At 56.2% G+C, this 18,092-nt stretch overlaps 1 protein-coding gene across 2 annotated transcripts in view; it reads left to right on the plus strand.

Moving 5' to 3' along the window:
- Positions 1-18,092, plus strand: part of PDE2A (phosphodiesterase 2A) — a 366,524-nt gene that overhangs the window by 92,318 nt on the left and 256,114 nt on the right. The window contains exon 2 of one of the 2 annotated variants that reach the window (XM_073333785.2): positions 3,497-3,557. In XM_073333785.2, the coding sequence (XP_073189886.1) occupies positions 3,497-3,557 (61 nt within the window). Of the gene's footprint in view, positions 1-3,496; positions 3,558-9,327; positions 9,548-18,092 lie in introns of those variants that run through there. The other variant, XM_073333795.2, reaches the window with a different exon arrangement.

An 18,092-nucleotide genomic window follows, 5' to 3' on the forward strand; every position in this document is an offset into this window, starting at 1 on the left:
TATAGGCTCCTATTACCCCCCACTCCCTGTCCCGATTTTACACCCTTGCTATCTGGTCACCCTATCCTGGAGTCAGGCGGCTTAAGGGGCAGTCACCATCAGGGGTCAGAGTTCACGCAAAAGGACTGATCCCCAGGAGATCCAGTCCAAGGAGAAGGTACGGTGTGGCGGCTGGCAGGGTCAGGAGGATCCAAGCAGCAGCTAGCAGGCAATGGCAAGCCAAGGCCAGAATGGAAGCAGGAAGTTTATATATATAAGAGCCACTGATCAGGGCCACGTGACTACGTGGCCTATCAGGAAGCAGGTGGTGGCACCCCGGAAACTGGCCAACCCACATCTGTGAATTCCCTGATAACCTAATGCAGAAGTGCGGCACAATGGCGAAGGTTGCTTCCTGAAATCCCCTGGGTGTGGGGTGTTGGGGGGCCACAATCACGGTGGGAGGCTGGGGCAGAGCTGGGAACTGAATCCAAAACGCTTGGCTCCCAGCTGTATCCAAATGACCACCCTTCCAAAGAGCTGTCTCTGTGATCATTCAGGATTCGCTACTGGCTGTAGGGCACGTGGTATTGTTTCCCAAGCCCTGCTCACTTTTTCTAAACTTTTGTCCCAAACACATTTTGAAATCAAACAAATCTGGGCCCAAATTTTGCTTTGTGCCAAAATCCATAGCAACGAGCCATCACAGGCCTAAAGTGAGGCCACAGGGGGTAGAAGTATAGCTACCTTAAAAGGCCAGTCAGCTGATGTTGGGGAGTAATTTTACCCCATTATTTATCTATAGTAATAATGCTCCCAGACCTCATGGGGGTGTTGGGTGGGTGCTCATTGTGTTTGGTCATGTCTCCCCCTAGTGGCTGTCTACAGCAGTTACAATAGCCTACTAGTGGCTGACAGCTAGAGGAATTATTCCTTTAATTCAAGTGGTAAATGCTTTGACTTGAGCGCTGGAGGTTAGAGGTTCGCTGGCCCTGTATACAAATAGCCCTAGGGTTGTTGCTCTGAGTACTGGGGACCAAAATGATATAGTGCAGCCATATAGTGAGCAGGATGGGGAGACATACATTAAAGCAATGGCTTGTACGTGGTAATCAGGAGACAGCACACATACGAGAGCCTGGTAACTGGTCCATATTTCAAAGCAAAGAGAAGGCTCCAAAGCCAAACAGCCGCAGAAGGCGAAGAGCGGCTCACCTGAAATCCAACCCTCCTTCCGCTGATTTATTTACTGATCGGCTCCTTCACTCGGCCTGCCCGGGCTTTTCCCAGGGACACGGATCACTTTATTAAAACATATGCGTGGCGGCTCTTCAAACGTTTCTCTGTGGCTGTGTCCCAGTGGTCCCCACATTGGGAGCGATCTTGTCGAAGGAAAGGAAGGACAGATGCTATTCAACTTTTCAAACATGCACAAAGGGCCCCGGCAGCAGGAAAGCAGAATTAAGGATTCTCTTTTGGCGTGGAGTTTTTCGGCTAATGCGCCATGATTTGGAAGGCAAAGTTATTGGCTTGGAGAGCTGGTGATTTTTTCACACTGCTGAGTGAGTGTGTATAGGGGGCGGGATATTTCTGATCAGGGGAGTTCAAAGGGCAGACTGTCTAGTTTAACTGCTTCAGTCAATGAACTCTGATGTGTGTTTCACCACCACCGCCAGGCTCCGACTGAGATCAGGGCTCGATTGTGCTCGGCACGGTTGTGTGAGCCCCTGCCCCTAGGAGCTTACGGCAGAAGCAGACAGAGGGCTGGAGAAGGGAAGGATCGCTATCCTTATGTAAAGGCAGGAGGCAGCTGATGCAGAGTGATGACATGTCTTGCCCAGGGCCACACAGGGTGTCTGTGCAGAGTTGGGATCTGAGCTGTGTGGGCTGCTCTGGTGGGCAGGTGGGGGGCAGGTGGCTTTGTCTGCGGTGTGCTCAGGAGCGGGGTGTGGTGAGTTGACCAGTGGGGGGCCATGTTGCTGATCCTGTCTTAGAACCCCCCATCCCACACCGTCTCCCCAGGCAATGTGATGTGTGGATGACCCGATCCCTGGGCAGCGTGGAAGCTTGTAGGCCAGGCCCAGCCCTCTCCCCACTGATTGTCCGCAGTGCTGGGAGAGGGGAGGCTGCTCTGGGCTTCTCCAAACCCCAGGATTTGTCAGCCCCCCGCTGGGTGTGAACAAACAGATAGATATTAGTGATGGCTGGTGCCTGAGCTGCTGCATGGCTGGTGTCTTGGCCCAGCTCTGCCCTTGTTTGGCTTCTTCACTGGCGAGCAGGAAAGCGAGAGAATTCACCTTCCCTCCAGTTCTCCTGTGTTACTTGTGGCAGGGAGTTCCACAGGCTGATTGTCTACACCAGATCCCAAGGGGTGAGTAGTGCTGCTGGAATCCGTGGGGCTGCTCACCCGAGTAAGGCGAGCCCTTCGCAGGGTTTCCTCATGGGCACCTCCTTGGGCCCTGCACACCATGGCCCAGCAGGCTCCTCTCTACGGCTTCACCCACTAACCAGAGCAGAGCCCCAGATCCGCCAGGCAGGGGAAAGTCACGCTTAGTGGCTTGGGACCTCTCTCATTTTAAGCTGGTTCCAGGCGGCACTGGGAGCCTAAGCGAGGGCAGCCTGCCCCAGTGCCACCCAGATCCCTTGCAGGCCCTACTGCTTTCTGCCTCCTACACCTAGTGGGACCAGAGGAAGGCTGGCGGTGGGGGAAGGCACCGGTCTGAGACTTGGGTTCCATTCCTAGCTCTGCTACAGACTCCATCCATGAACCGGGGCAAGTCATTTAATGTCTCTGGGCCTCGGTTCCCCAGCTGTGTACTCCACATGCCCCAGCTGGGACCTCCGGGCACTCGGACGATTAAACTAATGCTGTCATAGCACATCGCAAGGCAGTGGCTGTGAGTGTGTGTGTATGCAGGGTGCCCTCTAGCAGCTAAGGATAAAGGACCTACTACTGCTAACAGCTGAGGGATCCTTCTTTAGCTGGAGATCTGGGGGTGGCTCAGAAGGGGGGGACCAGGGAGCTACGCCTGGCTCCCCCATCTCTGTGTGGCCTGGGACTGCAGCAGGGCTGGATCCTGCTGGATCCTGCATTCCTCCCTCCACCAGCCTCATGTCTACCAAGGGACATGCCCTGACTCTAGTCCCCCGGCCTGGGCGCTGGCCGGGCTCCCTCCTGCAGGTGCTTAGGACCCAGAGGACCCCTCTCCTTGCTTTCCCCTTGCCAGTGCCTGCTGCCTGCCGCCGCTCCAGCGCCTGGCTCTGCCTGCCCCGCGACAGCCCGCGGCGGCTGCTGCGCCCGGCCCCGGCGCTTTGGGGAGCAGGTGTGGATGCGAAGCCAAGCCCCTGGCAGCGGCGGGGAGGGAGGCGAGGGGAGGGGCGGGGCGGGGCGGCGGCGGAGCTAGGACGGGCCTTGGCAGAGGAGGGAGACAACCCTCCGCGCGTGGCGGAGCCGGCCCGGGAGCAGCATGGTCCTGATCCTGCCCCACATACTCATTGCGGTTGTTCAATTTTTTAGACGGGGCCAGCAGGTTTTCCTGAAGGCGGAGGAGACGCTGCCCAGCTCCGAGGCGCTACAGGTAGGAGCCGCGCCCCGCTCCCGCTGGGGCTCTGCGGCCGGCGGCGCTGGGGGGCTCCGGGAGGTTGGGGGGGGGCCGCATCCAGGGGGCACCGGGCTCTGCCTCCTCCCGTTGCTGCTGCTTTCTCTCTCCCCCTTCGGGCTTTTCCCTTCTCTCTCTTTTCTCCGGCTTTCCCTTCTCTCCCCATTTCTTGTTCTTTCTCTCTCCCCTCTCTCTCTTCCCTTCTCTCGCTTTCTTTTTCTTTCTCTCTCTTTCCTCCCTCCTCTTTATTTCAACCGCTCTTCCCCTTCTCTTTCTCCCCATTTCTTGTTCTTTCTCTCTCCTCCCCTCTCTTTTCCCTACACTTTCTCTCCATTTCTCTTTCCTTCTCTCTTCTCCTTCAGTCTCCTTTTCCTTCTCTCTTTTCTCCCCCCTTTTTTCAACCTCTTCCCCTTCTCTCTCTCTCTCTCTCTACATTTCTTGTTCTTTCTCTCTCCTCCCCTCTCTTCCCTTCTCTCTCTCGCCTCTCAATCTCTTTTCTTTCTCTCTCCCCTTCTTTCATATTCTCTCGCCACTTTCTTTCTTTCCCCTCTTTCAACATCTTCTTTCTCACTCTTCCCCTTCTCTCTCCCCTCCCTTATCCACCCCCATCTCGCTCACAAGCTCTTTCCACCTTTCGCTCTTGTCCCTCATTCATTCCCCCCCCCCCCCGCCCCCCACTTTCAGCCCCCCCCCCCCCGCCCGCCCGCCCTTGGCTGGCGGCGATCGGGGCTGCGGGAGGGGCCGGGGGGAAGCGGGCCGTGGGTGTCTCTCGCTAGCCGGGGTGAACTTTCCTGTTGTCAGCCTAGCGCCTGGGGCTGGGGGGTCCCGGCTGCAGCGATCGGGGGCCGGCGGGGCGCGGGGCGGAGCCCCCCGGGGGTAGGGGGCCCCGCCGCACTCCTGGGGAAGCCGGGTGGGGCTGGGGGAGGGAGGTTCCGGGGCGGGGGGACGGGACGGGTCTGCGGCTGCTTTGCACGGGGGCTCGTGTTTGCTCCGAGCCCCGGCCCGCGGAAAGCCGGCACAAACTTCCCCCCGGTCACCGCGGCGGGCCCGGCGCGGCTCGCATCCCGGGCGGGTTCCCCCCCGGCCTGGCCCCTCCGGGCCCCGGCAGGGTGGGCAAGGCAGAGCGGGCCCCTCTGCCCGTGCCTCGGGGTGGGATCAAACCCGCTGCGGCCCGCGGGGCGGACGGGGCTGCCAGCCGCCCAGCTCATCCCCCCCTTGGTGCCAGCTGGGGGGCCTGTCTGTTCCCGCAGCCCGCCCCTGCTCCTGTCACGCCGCCGGGTAACTGACCCGCCCGCCGGCTCCGGATCCAAACCATGGCAGGTTGCGCCTGTTTATTTTTACCCAGCCGGTTTATTGCCCTGCCTGATACGGGAACGTGCCAGGGACTTCCTGGGAACCCGCAGGAGCCACCGGCTGGGGCTGGGGCTGGCGAGAACAGCCCCCCCAGCGCCTCCACATCCTCCTGGCCGCAACCCCGGGGCTGGGGTGGGGGATTATTATATTCCTGCTTTATAGCTGGGGAGTTTGGGCACAGAGCAGCCAGCTATGCCCAGACCTGGAGCTGGGGGCGGGGAGGGCGGGGGTGTCATTCCTAGCTTCAGGAGACATGCTCCAGCCAGCTCCCCATAAACAGAGTAGCAGCCAGGTCCCAGTACATCCCCCTTGGGGGCCAGGGGCATATTGAAGCTGCCAACCCAGGGGCTACCCCTCTCTATGTAACATGCTCGCTGATCAGAGCTAGCCCAGGTACCTCTCCTCCACCTGGAAATCACACGCCCAGCTCCAGGGGTCGACGTACCCCATGTGGCTTGGCCCATGGGGGGAGGGATAGCTCAATGGTTTGAGCATTGGCCTGCTAAACCCAGGGTTGTGAGTTCAATCCGTTGAGGGAGCCATTTGGGATCTGGGGCAAAAATTGGGGATTGGTCCTTCTTTGAGCTGGGGTTTGGACTAGATGACCTCCTGAGGTCCCTTCCAACCCTGATATTCTTTTATTCTATATCACAGAGGAAGTCTGTGGCAGACCATAAACGGGAACCAAGATCTCCTAGATGATCTCCTAGTGCTCTAACCCCTGGCCTCTCTATCCTCCCAGGGCTGATGCCTTTTGCTCTCTGGTAGTTTCTGGTTAACACTAAATTTGAGACCTCTTGGCAGAGGGCAAGGAAGGGCAGTCTTGTGCTGAAGTTATACAGGTGGGAGTTGTGCTCTAGTCCCGTCTCTGACACAGACTCCCCACAGGACCTTGGGACAGTCACTTAATCACCCCTGTCTCGCTCAGTTGCACTATCTGTAAAATGGGGATAAGAATGCTTACCAGCCTGGCTGGGAGGCTTGGTTTGTTAATTCTCCAGTGGAAGCTGACAGTGAAGTGTAAAGGGTTATTATTACAACTGTAGCAGTATGTCCCCCAAATACCTGACGTAGCAATGTTTTCCGTGTTGCAGTTTGTGGAGGGGGCTGGTGGAGTGTAAGGCCTCAGATTGCTCTGGACAAATAATGAAATCCATATTTGTATTACAGTAGCCCTGAGCAAATACCCAATAATTGACAGTCCCTGCCCCAGAGTGGTTGCAATCTAAATAGACAAGATGGGCAAAGGAAAGTTCATTATCTCCATTTTGCAGATGAGGAACTGAGGCCCAGAGAGGCCCAGATCCTCAAAGGTATTTAGGCACCTAACTCCCCTAGGATACCTTTGAGGATTTGGGCCAAAGGGAGTCTGTGGCAAGGCTGGACATTTTAACCCAAATCTCCTGGGGTCCAGTCTAGCACCTGAACCTAGCAAGGTACTGGGGAAGCCAAACACCACAGACTTGTGCTACTATCTGACAACCTGGAAGTGAAACTGACTATATGCAAACTAAAACTGACCATTCTAGTTCCACTGTCCTTGCTGAGGGTGGTGCAAACTGCCGGCGAAGAGCACCTTGGATTGAAAACAAATCCAGCCAGTTTTTAAAAGCTTAGATGTCATTAATATCATACAGACCAGGAATTCTTTCCGTACCCTCCTATGTGGGAGGCGATACAAGGTGTTTCTTATACTCTCAGAAGGTGACTCAGGTGGTGCACAGGTCTCATGTAGGACCTCTCTACAAGGGAACTCCATCCTCCAGATTTGATCTGGAAAATGTCCCTTTGATGCCCTGCTTCCTTAGCAGCGATGCTGGGCAGTGACGGGGTTTGTTAGCCAGAGATTTGTTCAGAGCCCCTGTGCCCTTGGAGACTTTCCCGCACGTGGGATGGGACCTGGCAGTGTTACTCAAGAGCCCACGAATGCAGGGAGGGGAATGAGCTGAACAAGGTTGAGAGGCAATAACCGGAGACAAAAAATGGCCTGAAAATAGCTGGGGGCAATGGCAGATTGATTTGTGATTGGAAAACAGGGAAAGAACATTTATTTCCCTCTTAACGAAAAATGTCTGGTGATGGGGCGTTTAACACAAACCACTGTGCAAAGAGCACTTGGGGCTTGTCTAATGCACGCCCGGCGGCATGGGGGTGGGTCGCAGTCCAGGTGCCATCCAAGGTGTTCTGCTCTCGCTAGAGCTCAGGAAGGGCCGTGTGTCGCTCCCGGCTGGCCAGTTGAAGGAACAGCCTTTGCGAGCAGCAGGGGGAGTGGTAGCCAGTCCTCAGTGCTGGATGGGAGGCGGAACCTCTGAGGGGGAATAAAGGCAGGATAGGTGAGAGGAAGGATGATCCAGTGGTTTGGGTGTGAGCTTGCCACGTAGGAGACCCGGGTTTAAGCCCTGCTCTGCTGCAGGCTTCCTGTGTGACCGTGGGCAAGTAATTTAGTCTCTCTGTGCCTCAGTTTCCTATCTGTGCTGTGGGGATGATAGCACTGCCCTGCCTGGCAGGGGTTTCGGGAGGCTATTCCGTTAAAGAGTGGGAGGTGCTCAGATACTGCTGTAAAGGGGGCATCATATAAGTACCATAGATAGTAATAAAGAGGAAAAACAGGAGATCCCAGATCATTCTCCTCATAGACACTCTGGTCCCGCTCGAGGCAATGGCAAAGCTCCTTCAGAGCTCAGTGGGCATGGGAGTTGGTCCTGGCTGCCCAGGTCTGCAAAAACTCTTCCTTGTGCATGGGCTTGACTCCTGCTATCCTATGCCTAGTAACACATCATGACTTGGATGGTCACACAGTGACTCCTGGGAGGGCTAAGAATCCCTTGACGTTAAGAACATGACCCCAAGCCAGACCCTGCCAGGCTGACCCATGCTGAGGAGCCAGTCTTTCCTCTGGCTGGCCCACAGGGTCGGTGTGAGCCCGGCTGGCGGGTTCTAGCCCTCTGCAAATTGTAGCAAAATCACCAGTAGTAGGAAATCAACAGCTGGGCTGGGTCTATGGGCACTGGGAGGCAGTGTGGAGCTGCGGACAGGGTCCAGGACCAGCAGGCAGGTCTGTTCCCACCTCTGCTGAGTGGCCTTGGGCTAGTCACTTACTCTCCCTGGGTCTTGTCAGTCCGTGGGACTTGGAAAGTGCTTTGAGAGCCGGGGGTGAAAGAGCAAAATATTAATCCTGCCTGGGCCCCAGAGGGCACCTGATGAGGGGTCTTCCATTGTGGGCTCAGGCCAGTAGAGATTAGCAAATGCTGACAGGCACAACATCTCCTGACATGGAAGCCTGTGAAGCTGGGGACAGTCTGAACTTTAAAGCAATCAGTTACTGCTCAAGGCTCAAACCCTGTGCGGTTCACTGGGACCCGGCTTCCGCTGAAGGCAGGATCGGACTCTGCCGGCCTGATCCAAAGCTCATTAAAGTCAATGGAAAAGCTTCCACTGATTTCAGTGGCTTTTGGCTCAGGCCCTCAATGGGTCACGGCCGACCCTGCTATGCCCTGACAGCTCCTGCAAGCACAGAGGACGTGTGGGAGCAAGGCGCGCATGCCCGGGCCCTGAGGTGGAATGTGCAGTTGCGAGCCCGGCCCCTGGCGAACGGGGTGGATGCCGTTCTGTTTGTTGGAGGTGGAGTGTCTGTCGTGCTGGAGGTTGGCGTTGCCGGTCTGATCGTTGCAAGCACTAATTGGCGTGTACAGTAATTGCAGATCACTGCTTGGCCCTGTCCTTACCCCCTGGCCTGAGGAAGGGGAGGCCCCGCCCTGCAAGCCCTCACACACGCAAACATTTCAATAGCAGCTGTCATGAGGAAGCACTGGAGGATCAGGCCCTGATTTTGCATGGTTACCTGCCCACCTCGTAACTCCGCCGGTGTAGGTGCGAGCGGGATGGCACGGTTCAGGCCCCCCATCCGCTGGGAAAGGTCAGTACCAGCACAGAAGGATCATTCCAACGAGCAATGGGACCTTTCCTCCGGGTTTAAGTGGCCTCCGTCCGCTTCTGGGAGAAGCCTCTGGCACTGCAAATGCTCCTGCAGCCTGTGACTTTTGGAGGAGGCATAGGGATGTGCTGGCAGTATCGGGCAAGGCAGCTGGGGTAGATGGAGCATCCCAAGTTAGGCCAGACAATAACATGGGGGCACGGCTGTGGTCGCCACCGAGGGGAGGGTAACAGGAGTACAATCAACCCAGCGAGTCCAGGCTAAGCAGCTGCTCTCACAGCAGCTGGAAAGGGAGATATGATTGGGGGTATGGGGGGGGGGGGGGCGGAGACATGGCTCAAAACAGTGAGCTTCCGAGTTCCCTCGCGTGTGGTTTGCTTGCTAGACAGCGCGAGGTGTCCCTCTGGTGTGTCCCTCCCCCGCCCCTTCGCCGGGTGGACCCCATGCGCTCCAGGCTCTGATCCGCACAGCCGCCTGGAACAGCTTCTACCTCTGAGGTCGCTCGCGGCTGCAGAGAAATGAGATTCCTGCGGGGGACTGGAGGAAACGGGTAGGACGGCCTCGTCTCCTGCAGACAGAGCACATCCACTCACAGCCTCGGCGAGCTGCCCTGTCCAGAGATTCCTGCGACCATCTCGGGGGCTGGTGATGGGCTTGGAAGATGGAGAACATCCAGGACAGTGTAAGGCCAAAAACCCTTCACTTTTTATTCTTAATGCCAAGGGCAGTTCCTGAAATTCCTAGTCCCTGCCCAGACCCAGCTCATTTGTCTCTCCCTCTGGTCTCACCCTGGATTGTCAGTTCCCGGCTTTCTTCTGCACTTTTCTGCCTCTCTTCTGTTCCACTCCCTCTTTCTTTCTTTCCCCTCCTTTCTCACGCTTTCCCTTCTCTCTCTTCCTCGTCTGTTTCCTCCTCCTCTCCTTCCTCTGGTTTTTCTCTCGTCCCGGTGCGGATGTCTCTCAGTTGTGTCCATGCAGCTGCTTTTTCCGTGTTCTCTCCCCCCCTGCTCTGCGTGTGTGTTTGTGTGTGAGCTTGTGTGTGTCGCATGCACCCCTTCCAAGTTGCGTAGTCATCAGGTGTTTGTGTGAGTATCTGTCAGAGAATCTTCTGCAGGAGACTTAGGAGGCAGATCCTCAGCTGGTGTCAATCAGCATTGAAAGCAAGGGAGCCCTGCTGATTTACACCAGCTGAGAATCTGGTCTTTTCCCCCCGCAGGGGCCTTATGACGCTGCCTTTAGGTTCTTTCATCTCATGTGCCAAAACTATTTGAACATACCCGAGATCCCCCATTGAGATGCATGCTGCAACCCCAGGAGAAGCAGCCGCAGGTTCTGAGCTGCCATCTCCCTGGTGCCAGGACAGAGCTGGCAGCGGTGGGGGGAGGGAGAAAGGGCACTGCTGGTCAGAAGCTACGTGAATCTACAGCCAGTGACCCCGGGGGTTATGGGAGGTAATCAGATCTCAGGCTTCAGGGTGTGAGCTGATCGTGTCAGGGTCAGGAAGAGATTGTCCGCTACACCGTTGGGCTCTTGGCGAGGGGTGTTTGGGGTGGGAAGACCACATTCCTCGGCAGCGCTGGGGTTAGCCACTGCTGGGGGCCGGTCTGACCTGCTGCGCTCTCTGCTGTACGTTGTCCCGGAGCCTCTAACAGCCCAGGATGGGAGCACTCCCCTGCAGAGCAGGGAGCATTGTCTATATGCAGAAGGCAACAGTGAAACCAGCGAGAGGCTAGGGCCCTATCCTGCTTCCATCCGAGTCAATGGCCAAACCCCAGAGTGAGCAGGACCGTAAACTTCTAGCGTCTCTGATCCCTAAGACTTGCTGAAGGCCCTTTCTGGCCTGCCTGTTGTTGGCTTGCTGAACCCTTTCTACCTGCCCTCCCTGCAGGGAACGAAGCCATTGTGTTGGGCCCCTGCTCCCATCCCACCAGGCAGCAAACTGGACCCCCTCCCATGGAAGGCGGGACAGAAATTTCACCCGGGCAGCTAAGTTTGCATGGAGCCTTTGTCAGTAAATACGGAAAGTCTAAAGAGACAGAGGGCCTATTCCCAGCCCCCACGTTTGCAGGGAGATCAGCTCCCCCACCGTGAAGCGCAGCATCTGCCCGAGACTTGCGGTTTGGGTGTGTGTGGGAAATGCTGCCCCCTGCCCGCAAACTACACCAAAGTTAAAAAGTGTGTGTGTGGGGGTGTGCCCACCCTGGCTCCCCTGGTTTGGGTGCCGGTGGCCCCCTCACCTCTACAAAGGCTCCGGCATTCTTGCTTCACACACTATCTTAGCCTTAGTTGGGGTCGACCCTTGGACAGGAGGAGAGCCAGCACCTCCATGAAATCCACTCGGGACCTGGCTGTCACCAGTTGATTGTACGTGGATGACGCCTGGATATTAGGAGCATAGGAGTTGCCAGACTGGATCAGTCCCAAGGTCTGTCCAGCCCAGTCTCCTGTCTCTGACTGGCCAGTGCCAGATGCTTCAGAGGAAGTGGCAAGAAACTCCAGAGCAGGCCGATGTGGGATCATTTGCCGCCCCTGGAAAACTCATCCTAATCCCTAACAGCTAGAGATCCCTCTTTGAAGCCTGCTAAAATCTTGGCCTCCGCGGCATCCTGTGGCAGTGAGTTCCACAGGCCAATTACAAGGCAGCATTGCATTTGTATCCATTTTGAATTTGCCACCTTTCTGTTTCATTGTTCTTGTGTTTGAGACAGAACAGAAGCACTGGCTTGTTCTGTGTTTGAACAGCGGCTAGCACAGTGGGTCCTGGGCCATGACTCTTGGGCCTTATTGCAAAAGAATTCATAATAATATAGTGATGTGCAACAGCCAAAGTTTGTAGGTAGATCAGAAAGGAACGGGTATGTGGAAAACAGGGAAAGAGGGAGGGAGTGAAAGAGCTTTTTTATAGCACTCTCCTTTGCAGCATTACTGGTGCATACACAGTATCTATTGATTTGATTTTTTTCTTTGTGCGTGTGTTGCAAAGAGAGGGGAAGGAAGATAGCACACGAGAAATAACTGAGAGCCGCTGAAGGGGAAAGAGGAAATGAGCCCGAAGGCGGCTACTGTACAGAAGCAAACAATGCCAGCCGCGCTGATATCCTTCAGATAACAAAACCTGGCCAGTGCTCTGCTTAGTGGAGATGTTAATTTGTTTATAGGCATCATGTGTCTGCAGGCTGCAGCGTGCCAGGCACTTTCCCAGGAAAGAGGAGATAAGGTGTCCCAAGGAGTTAAGGGCCGTGCATCAAGACAGCAGCGCTTCTGGTTTCTTAATGATCTGGGAACACACAGCGCTCTCCTTTGGAGCGGGGTGACCGGGGGAGGAGGCGAAGGGGTGTGCAGGTGTGTGTGTGTGTGAGAGAAAGAGAGGGTCCGTTTCGTTGACTGATGGTGACGTTATCCCTAATCACCCACCCTGTGGGTTTTGAACCTTCCATTGTGAAACTGACCGGCCTTTATCTCAGCAAGGATGTTGAAATGGACTAACCTGTCTCAGCTGCTGCCCAGTGTATGACTCCGTTTCCAGCTAGTCAGCAGGTGGCTCGCTCCCGAGAGAGAGCGGCAGAGGGATGCGCAGGATGGAGCGAACTAATGTTGTGGCCCTGAAGGCCGGTGACATGGCGCCAGAGCTGTAACAGGTGGCTAAAGGCTACGTCCCGGCGTAGCACGTGTTGCCGATAAGAGGGGTGGGAAATCCAGTCCTTTGATTTCTCTCTTGACGCTCCCTCGTAGGACGAGAGGGGGAAGGCAGTGCAGCGTGGAGACTCCTAGTAAATGCCCTTTGCTGGTGAAAATTCTGCTTTGGTCTTGAAGAACACGCCACGGTTCGGCTTGGGGCCGGGTCGGGCGTGTGCGGCTAGAGATGGGTGGGGACAGCGAAAACCCCTTGAGCACCACCCTTCCCCCAAACGCTGGTGCTCCTTAGCGATATCCCGATGAGCCCTGCGGAGAAGTGATCTCTTGGTGAGGGGAAGGGACATGGCGGTGTCTAGGGATGCCCCCCAAAACATGGGCTGGGAAATCACCCCACCCTTGCCTTTGATGTGCTGGAACGTGAACAAGGGGTTCCCTGCGAGCTCAAAGTCATCTTAGCAGCTTGCCAAGCCCCTGCAGACTGTGCCTCAACCTTTACAGTGGGCTAAATCCTGATCGAGTTACTCCATGGCACCCCCTTTGACTTCAAGGTGAGTAAGCGTAACACACACCCCAGTAGGTCAGCAGCAAGATTGGAACCTGGGATTCCCAGTCCTAAGAGCCTGGGCGTTTGCCACTTGGGCTGAAGGAGAAACTCCGTTGGCCAGTGCCAGTAGTGGGCTCTTAGCCACGTATGTGTCCAGCCCTGCGTGGGACACATCACAACTTAGCCAGTGTGAGTTACATCGGGACGGAACGAACCCTGGGGAGGACGGAGTTCCAGCCCCAGCCCCGGCAATTGATTCTCAGTGATAAATGCCCATGACGCCATTTGCATCTGCCTTGCTGGTGGAGTGGAGGGGGCCTGTGGCTGGCCCCGATGTTATAGGCGAGGCGGGACAGCAGGAGGACAGCTAGGATGCCAGAGGCTGCTTTAGCCCCATGGCTGTGTTTTGGATGCCTCTGAGCTCGGGCAATGACACGGTGCATCAAGCGTGGAGGGGTGTGACAGCACACTCCGGCGCTTCCACTCACTCCGGTGAGCCAAGTGACCAGACCACCAGGAAGCAGGGCCAGCTGGCGGGGCGAGGTGGGGGCTCAGGGGCAGCCTGGGGTATTGCCCGGTTCGTTGGGCACCATCGGGCTGGGACCTGACAAGGAGCTGCGAGTGGCCTGCTCCATGGGGGTGAGTGGGAGCCAGAGCTGTCGCCATCCCTGGCTAAGCTAAGCATTTCCTGCTTTATGCTTTTGTTAGCCCTGCACGGCCAAATCCATGTAGACAAGACCAACAAAGGGCGGGAGGGGAAACCGAGGCATGGAGAGGGGAAATGACTTGCCCAAGGTCTCACATGAGTTCAGTGGCGGAGCTGGGAATAGAAACCAGCCTTCCTGACACCCCATGCAGCGCCCTGCCCATAGCACCTGCTGCCTCTGAAACGGTAGCGTAACCATCTTTGGCATGAAAGGCACGCTAGCCCGATATTAATACTCCAGCTGCATTGGTTCTAGGCTGCAGATTGACATGGGATACGTCCTGGGTGGGGGGCAGGGCAAATTCTTCCTGGGCTTCATCTCAGGCTTTGAAGCACGCAGACAGAACGCCCTGGTAAATTCCACTCTAGCAGAAGCTGCTTTTGTCCATAGGAATGCCTAAGCCCATCTCGAAATATATTAAGGTCCTTGACTCCTTGACTTTGATGGTGCAGAGCAGGGCAGGGTTGGCTTGTGCTGCCAGGTTATTATAACTCCTTTACTCTGGTGCATCTTGTTGGAGGATCCCAGCGTCTGCCGGGGGATGGGCTGTTCCGATGCAGATGCCTTTGATGATTGATTCCCCACCAGAAAGGGAGCTAACGAATTTACCCACTGATCCACCTCCTAATCTGCCCGCCCTCATTCAGAGCCCCTTATGGCCAAGTGTAAAGCAATCGCTGCGACCCTAAGGAAGCCATCGCTCAGTCTTCCAGGCAGAACTACCCATCTGTCCCCAAGCTATTAATCTGAGCACGCTTACTTACTTACTCTGCAGCTGGGCCCCATCACATCCATTCTTCCTCTGTCCCCCATATAACAGCTCGGCCCAGTCCCGCTCTGCCATTATCCTGTGTCCCCTGCTAGCAGCCCCTGGGCAATTACCTGCGGACACTGATATCAATCAAAGCCTAATTGATATGTGTTAGCCAGGAATTACTCTAATAGGGGATAACGCTACTGCTCCTGCAAGAGAGGCTCGGTCCTAGCGGAGGGCGAGGTGTGCATCTGTCTGGAGTCGATGCACCGTTTGCTCTTTGTGTTAGTCCCAGCTAGAGACACCCCCCCGGCTCCAGTACAACTCTTAGGGAGGCAGCGTGTCGTGGGTGTATCCAGCTCTGGTACTCTTATGGCTTTGCTTTCCCTGGCCTGGGTCTTCACGTTTGGAAGGCTCTGGCCTGCCTCCAGTGGCTGGGGCAGCGTGCCGAAGAGGGGCACTCTGTGCTCTCCCGCTCTTTCTCTGTCATGGCGACTTTGCTTTTCATAGAATCATGGAAGTGTGGGGCTGGAAGGGCCCCCGAGTGGCCGTTTAACCCAGCCCAGTGTGCTGGGGCAGGGCCATGTCCACCTAAACCAGCCTTGACAGGGGTTTGTCCAGCCTGGTCTTTAAACCTCCAGATTCCACAACCTCCCTCGGACACCTTTAGCAGAGTTTAACTCCCCTGAGAGTTAGAAAGTTTTTCCTACATTCAAAACTAAATCTCCCTGACTGCAGATTAAGCCCATTGCTTCTTGTCCTACCTTCAGTGGACATGGAGAACAATCGATCATTGTTCTCTTTACAACAAACCTTTAATGAATTTGAAGGCTGTTATTATGTTCCCCCTTCAGTCTTCTTTTCTCAAGACGAGACCTGCCTGTGTTTTTTAATCTCCTCACAGCTCAGGGTTTCTCGACCTTTGATCATGTTTGTTGCTCTTCTCTGGACTTTCTCCAATTTGTCCCCATCTTTCCTGAAGCCTGGCACCCGGACCTGGACGTAGTTCTCCAGCTGGGGCCTCACCAGTGCCGAGTAGAGCGGGACAACGACTTCTCGTGTTTTTACGTAAAACATTCCTGTTAATCCACCCCAGCATGATACCAGCCTGTTTTGTAACTGCGTCACATTGGTGGCTCACATTCGATTTCTGCCCCCCTTTAAACCCACCCCCGACCCCGCTCCTTTTCAGTTCTACGACCGCCTGGCTGAGGTAGTTTCCCACGTGGCTGTTTCCCTTACATCTAGACGATGTCATTAGACTGGAAGGTCTTTGGGGCAGGGACTAAATAATTCTGCATCTGTCCAGCACCTAACACAATGGGGGTCTGGGGTTCCTAGGCCCTCTTGCGATGCAAACATGAAGTGCAGACGAAAAGCAAAACCCTGCCATGTGTAGGGGAACTCGTTACAGAATCTGGGCCGTGCCTTCTCTTTCCTCTCCTGAGTTCAGGACTCTCCACCAGTCCTCGCTGCCTCCCAGAGCTAGGATATGGAACCCAGGTGTCCTCTGCCAGATCTGAGCAGTAAGGCCTACATGCACTGACTGACCCTTTGGTACAGTGCCCTTCAGCATGCACCCAGCCAGCCATAAGCGCTCGGAGGTTTGGAGCTCGGTGGAAGCGATTTCAAAGGTCGCCCAAATGTTACTCCACAGTGACTAATACAATGAAATATTAACATCTCCCGCCGTGCGTTTTACAACCGTGTTTCCTTAAGGGAGGTAATTCTCTTTGGGACTCACAGGCTGCCTTGGTGATTAGCAGGTCTGCCCTGGGATGCACCGTGGGGTAGAATTTTGTAAAGGGAAGGAGGATCGAGTGGTTGGGGAAAAGAGACCGGGAGACGGGACTCCTGGGTTCTAGTCCCAGCTCTGGGAGGGAGTGTTGCGCTTAGAAAAGACAAACAAAGGGCGGGAAAGGGAAACTGAGGCCCAGAACGGGGAAATGACTTGCCCAAGGTCACACATGAGGTCAGCGGTGGAGCTGGGAATAGAAGCCAGCCTTCCTGATATCCAGTGCAGTGCCCTGCCCATAGCACCTACCAGGGACTGGGAGTTCGGGCTCCTGGGCTCCAGCCCTGGCATTGGGAGGGGAGCTCCTGGGTTCTCCTCCCAGCTCTGGGAATGGTGCTGTTCCTGTAGCAGGAGCAGGATGCCCGGGTTCAGAAGCACTCGCCCTTTTGGGCCATGGCCTTGCGGCAGGCGAGACTTCTGCTTTATCACTGGCACACGTGGCAGCTGCCCTTCGCTGTGGTTGCATAACGGATTAGCCATCAGGCCTTATCTCCCCACAGGTATGAGCTGCAGAGCTGCCAGGCCACGGTGAGTCACTCGCCCGCTGGCCAGCGTCGTTTCCAGGACACCGAGAGTGAGCTAGATACTGTGCTCAGCCTGGCATTGCTGCAGCCCGGCACCTTCTGCTCACCTGAGGAGCAGAGGGTGTGGGGAGGAGGGGGGGTTGCAGAAAAGGGAGCTGCAAATTCTTTGGGGGATGGGGGTGGAGGCTGCTTTCTCGCTTCTTTCCCTCGGTGTGGGTCAAATTCTCCTCTCTGTTCCACCCCTCTAATCCCAGTGACTTCCAAGCTATGTGAGGAGAGCTTGGCCCCTTGACGCTCTCTGGAGAGTTCTTGCACATCCCTCTGGGAGCATCCGGGTAGCAGCCGCCAAGAGGAGGGCCTGGTTGCGCTAGGCGCTGCACGCACAGGTAGCGAGCGAGCGAGAGAGGCCCTGCGTACAACTTAGGAAGCCAGAGGGGGGGAAACTGAGGCGCGACACAGCGATCCACCCCAGGGCACACAGGAGGTCGCTGGTAGAGGTGGGCCCAGAACCCAGGTCTCCTGAGTCACCGCTGTGTGTCCACGCTGCCCGCTTTGAGGGTGGTGGTTTCTCTCTGGCTCTATTCCTCTGCACATTTGTACCCTCCCCACGCCGTCTCGGAGGGGAAAGCCAGGAAGGAAGGCATCCCAGCCCTGTCTAGAGCTAGGCCAATCTCCTCACTGAGGCTGGTCATCTTCCTGGGAGGGTCTGGTCGTAGCACTGTTAATTATCTCCTGCCATCCCGGGGTGGGGGCCCTAATCCATGTGTCAGTGGAACATTTCCACAGAGGGAGGGTCACCTGGCCCCCTGACAGCTGACAGGCGGGAGGAAGCATTCCTGCCTGGCAATGCAAGGCCCCTGAGGCGGGATCTTGGGGGAAGGGAATCAAACCAGCCCAGACAGGAGGACTGGCCTCAGGGATGCGGTGAGCAGAGCTCGGGAGGCTGGGGTCACACGTCTGGGACGGCTGACCCTGACCCAGGCCTGCATGAGGCCCATTCACAACAAAACCTCCTGCTCATGGCTCAATTCTGCCCTGCGGCGCCGAATGGCCCTGATCCAGCAAAACTCTTAAGCACAGGATCTGAGTCGGGTGGGATGGATTGGATCGAGCTCTGAAAAGCACACGCTGGACCATGGTGTGTGTGTGGTGGGGGGGAGGCAGAACCTCGCTATCCCCTGCATCTGAACAGCAGCAGATCATGAATGTGCCCGCTGCCCCCGAACGCGGAATGCTGCCTCCTGTACCCCCTGGAAGCCCACTGGGGC

Source organism: Lepidochelys kempii, chromosome 1 (assembly GCF_965140285.1).
Source record: "Lepidochelys kempii isolate rLepKem1 chromosome 1, rLepKem1.hap1, whole genome shotgun sequence".
Lineage (NCBI taxonomy): Eukaryota > Metazoa > Chordata > Testudines > Cheloniidae > Lepidochelys > Lepidochelys kempii.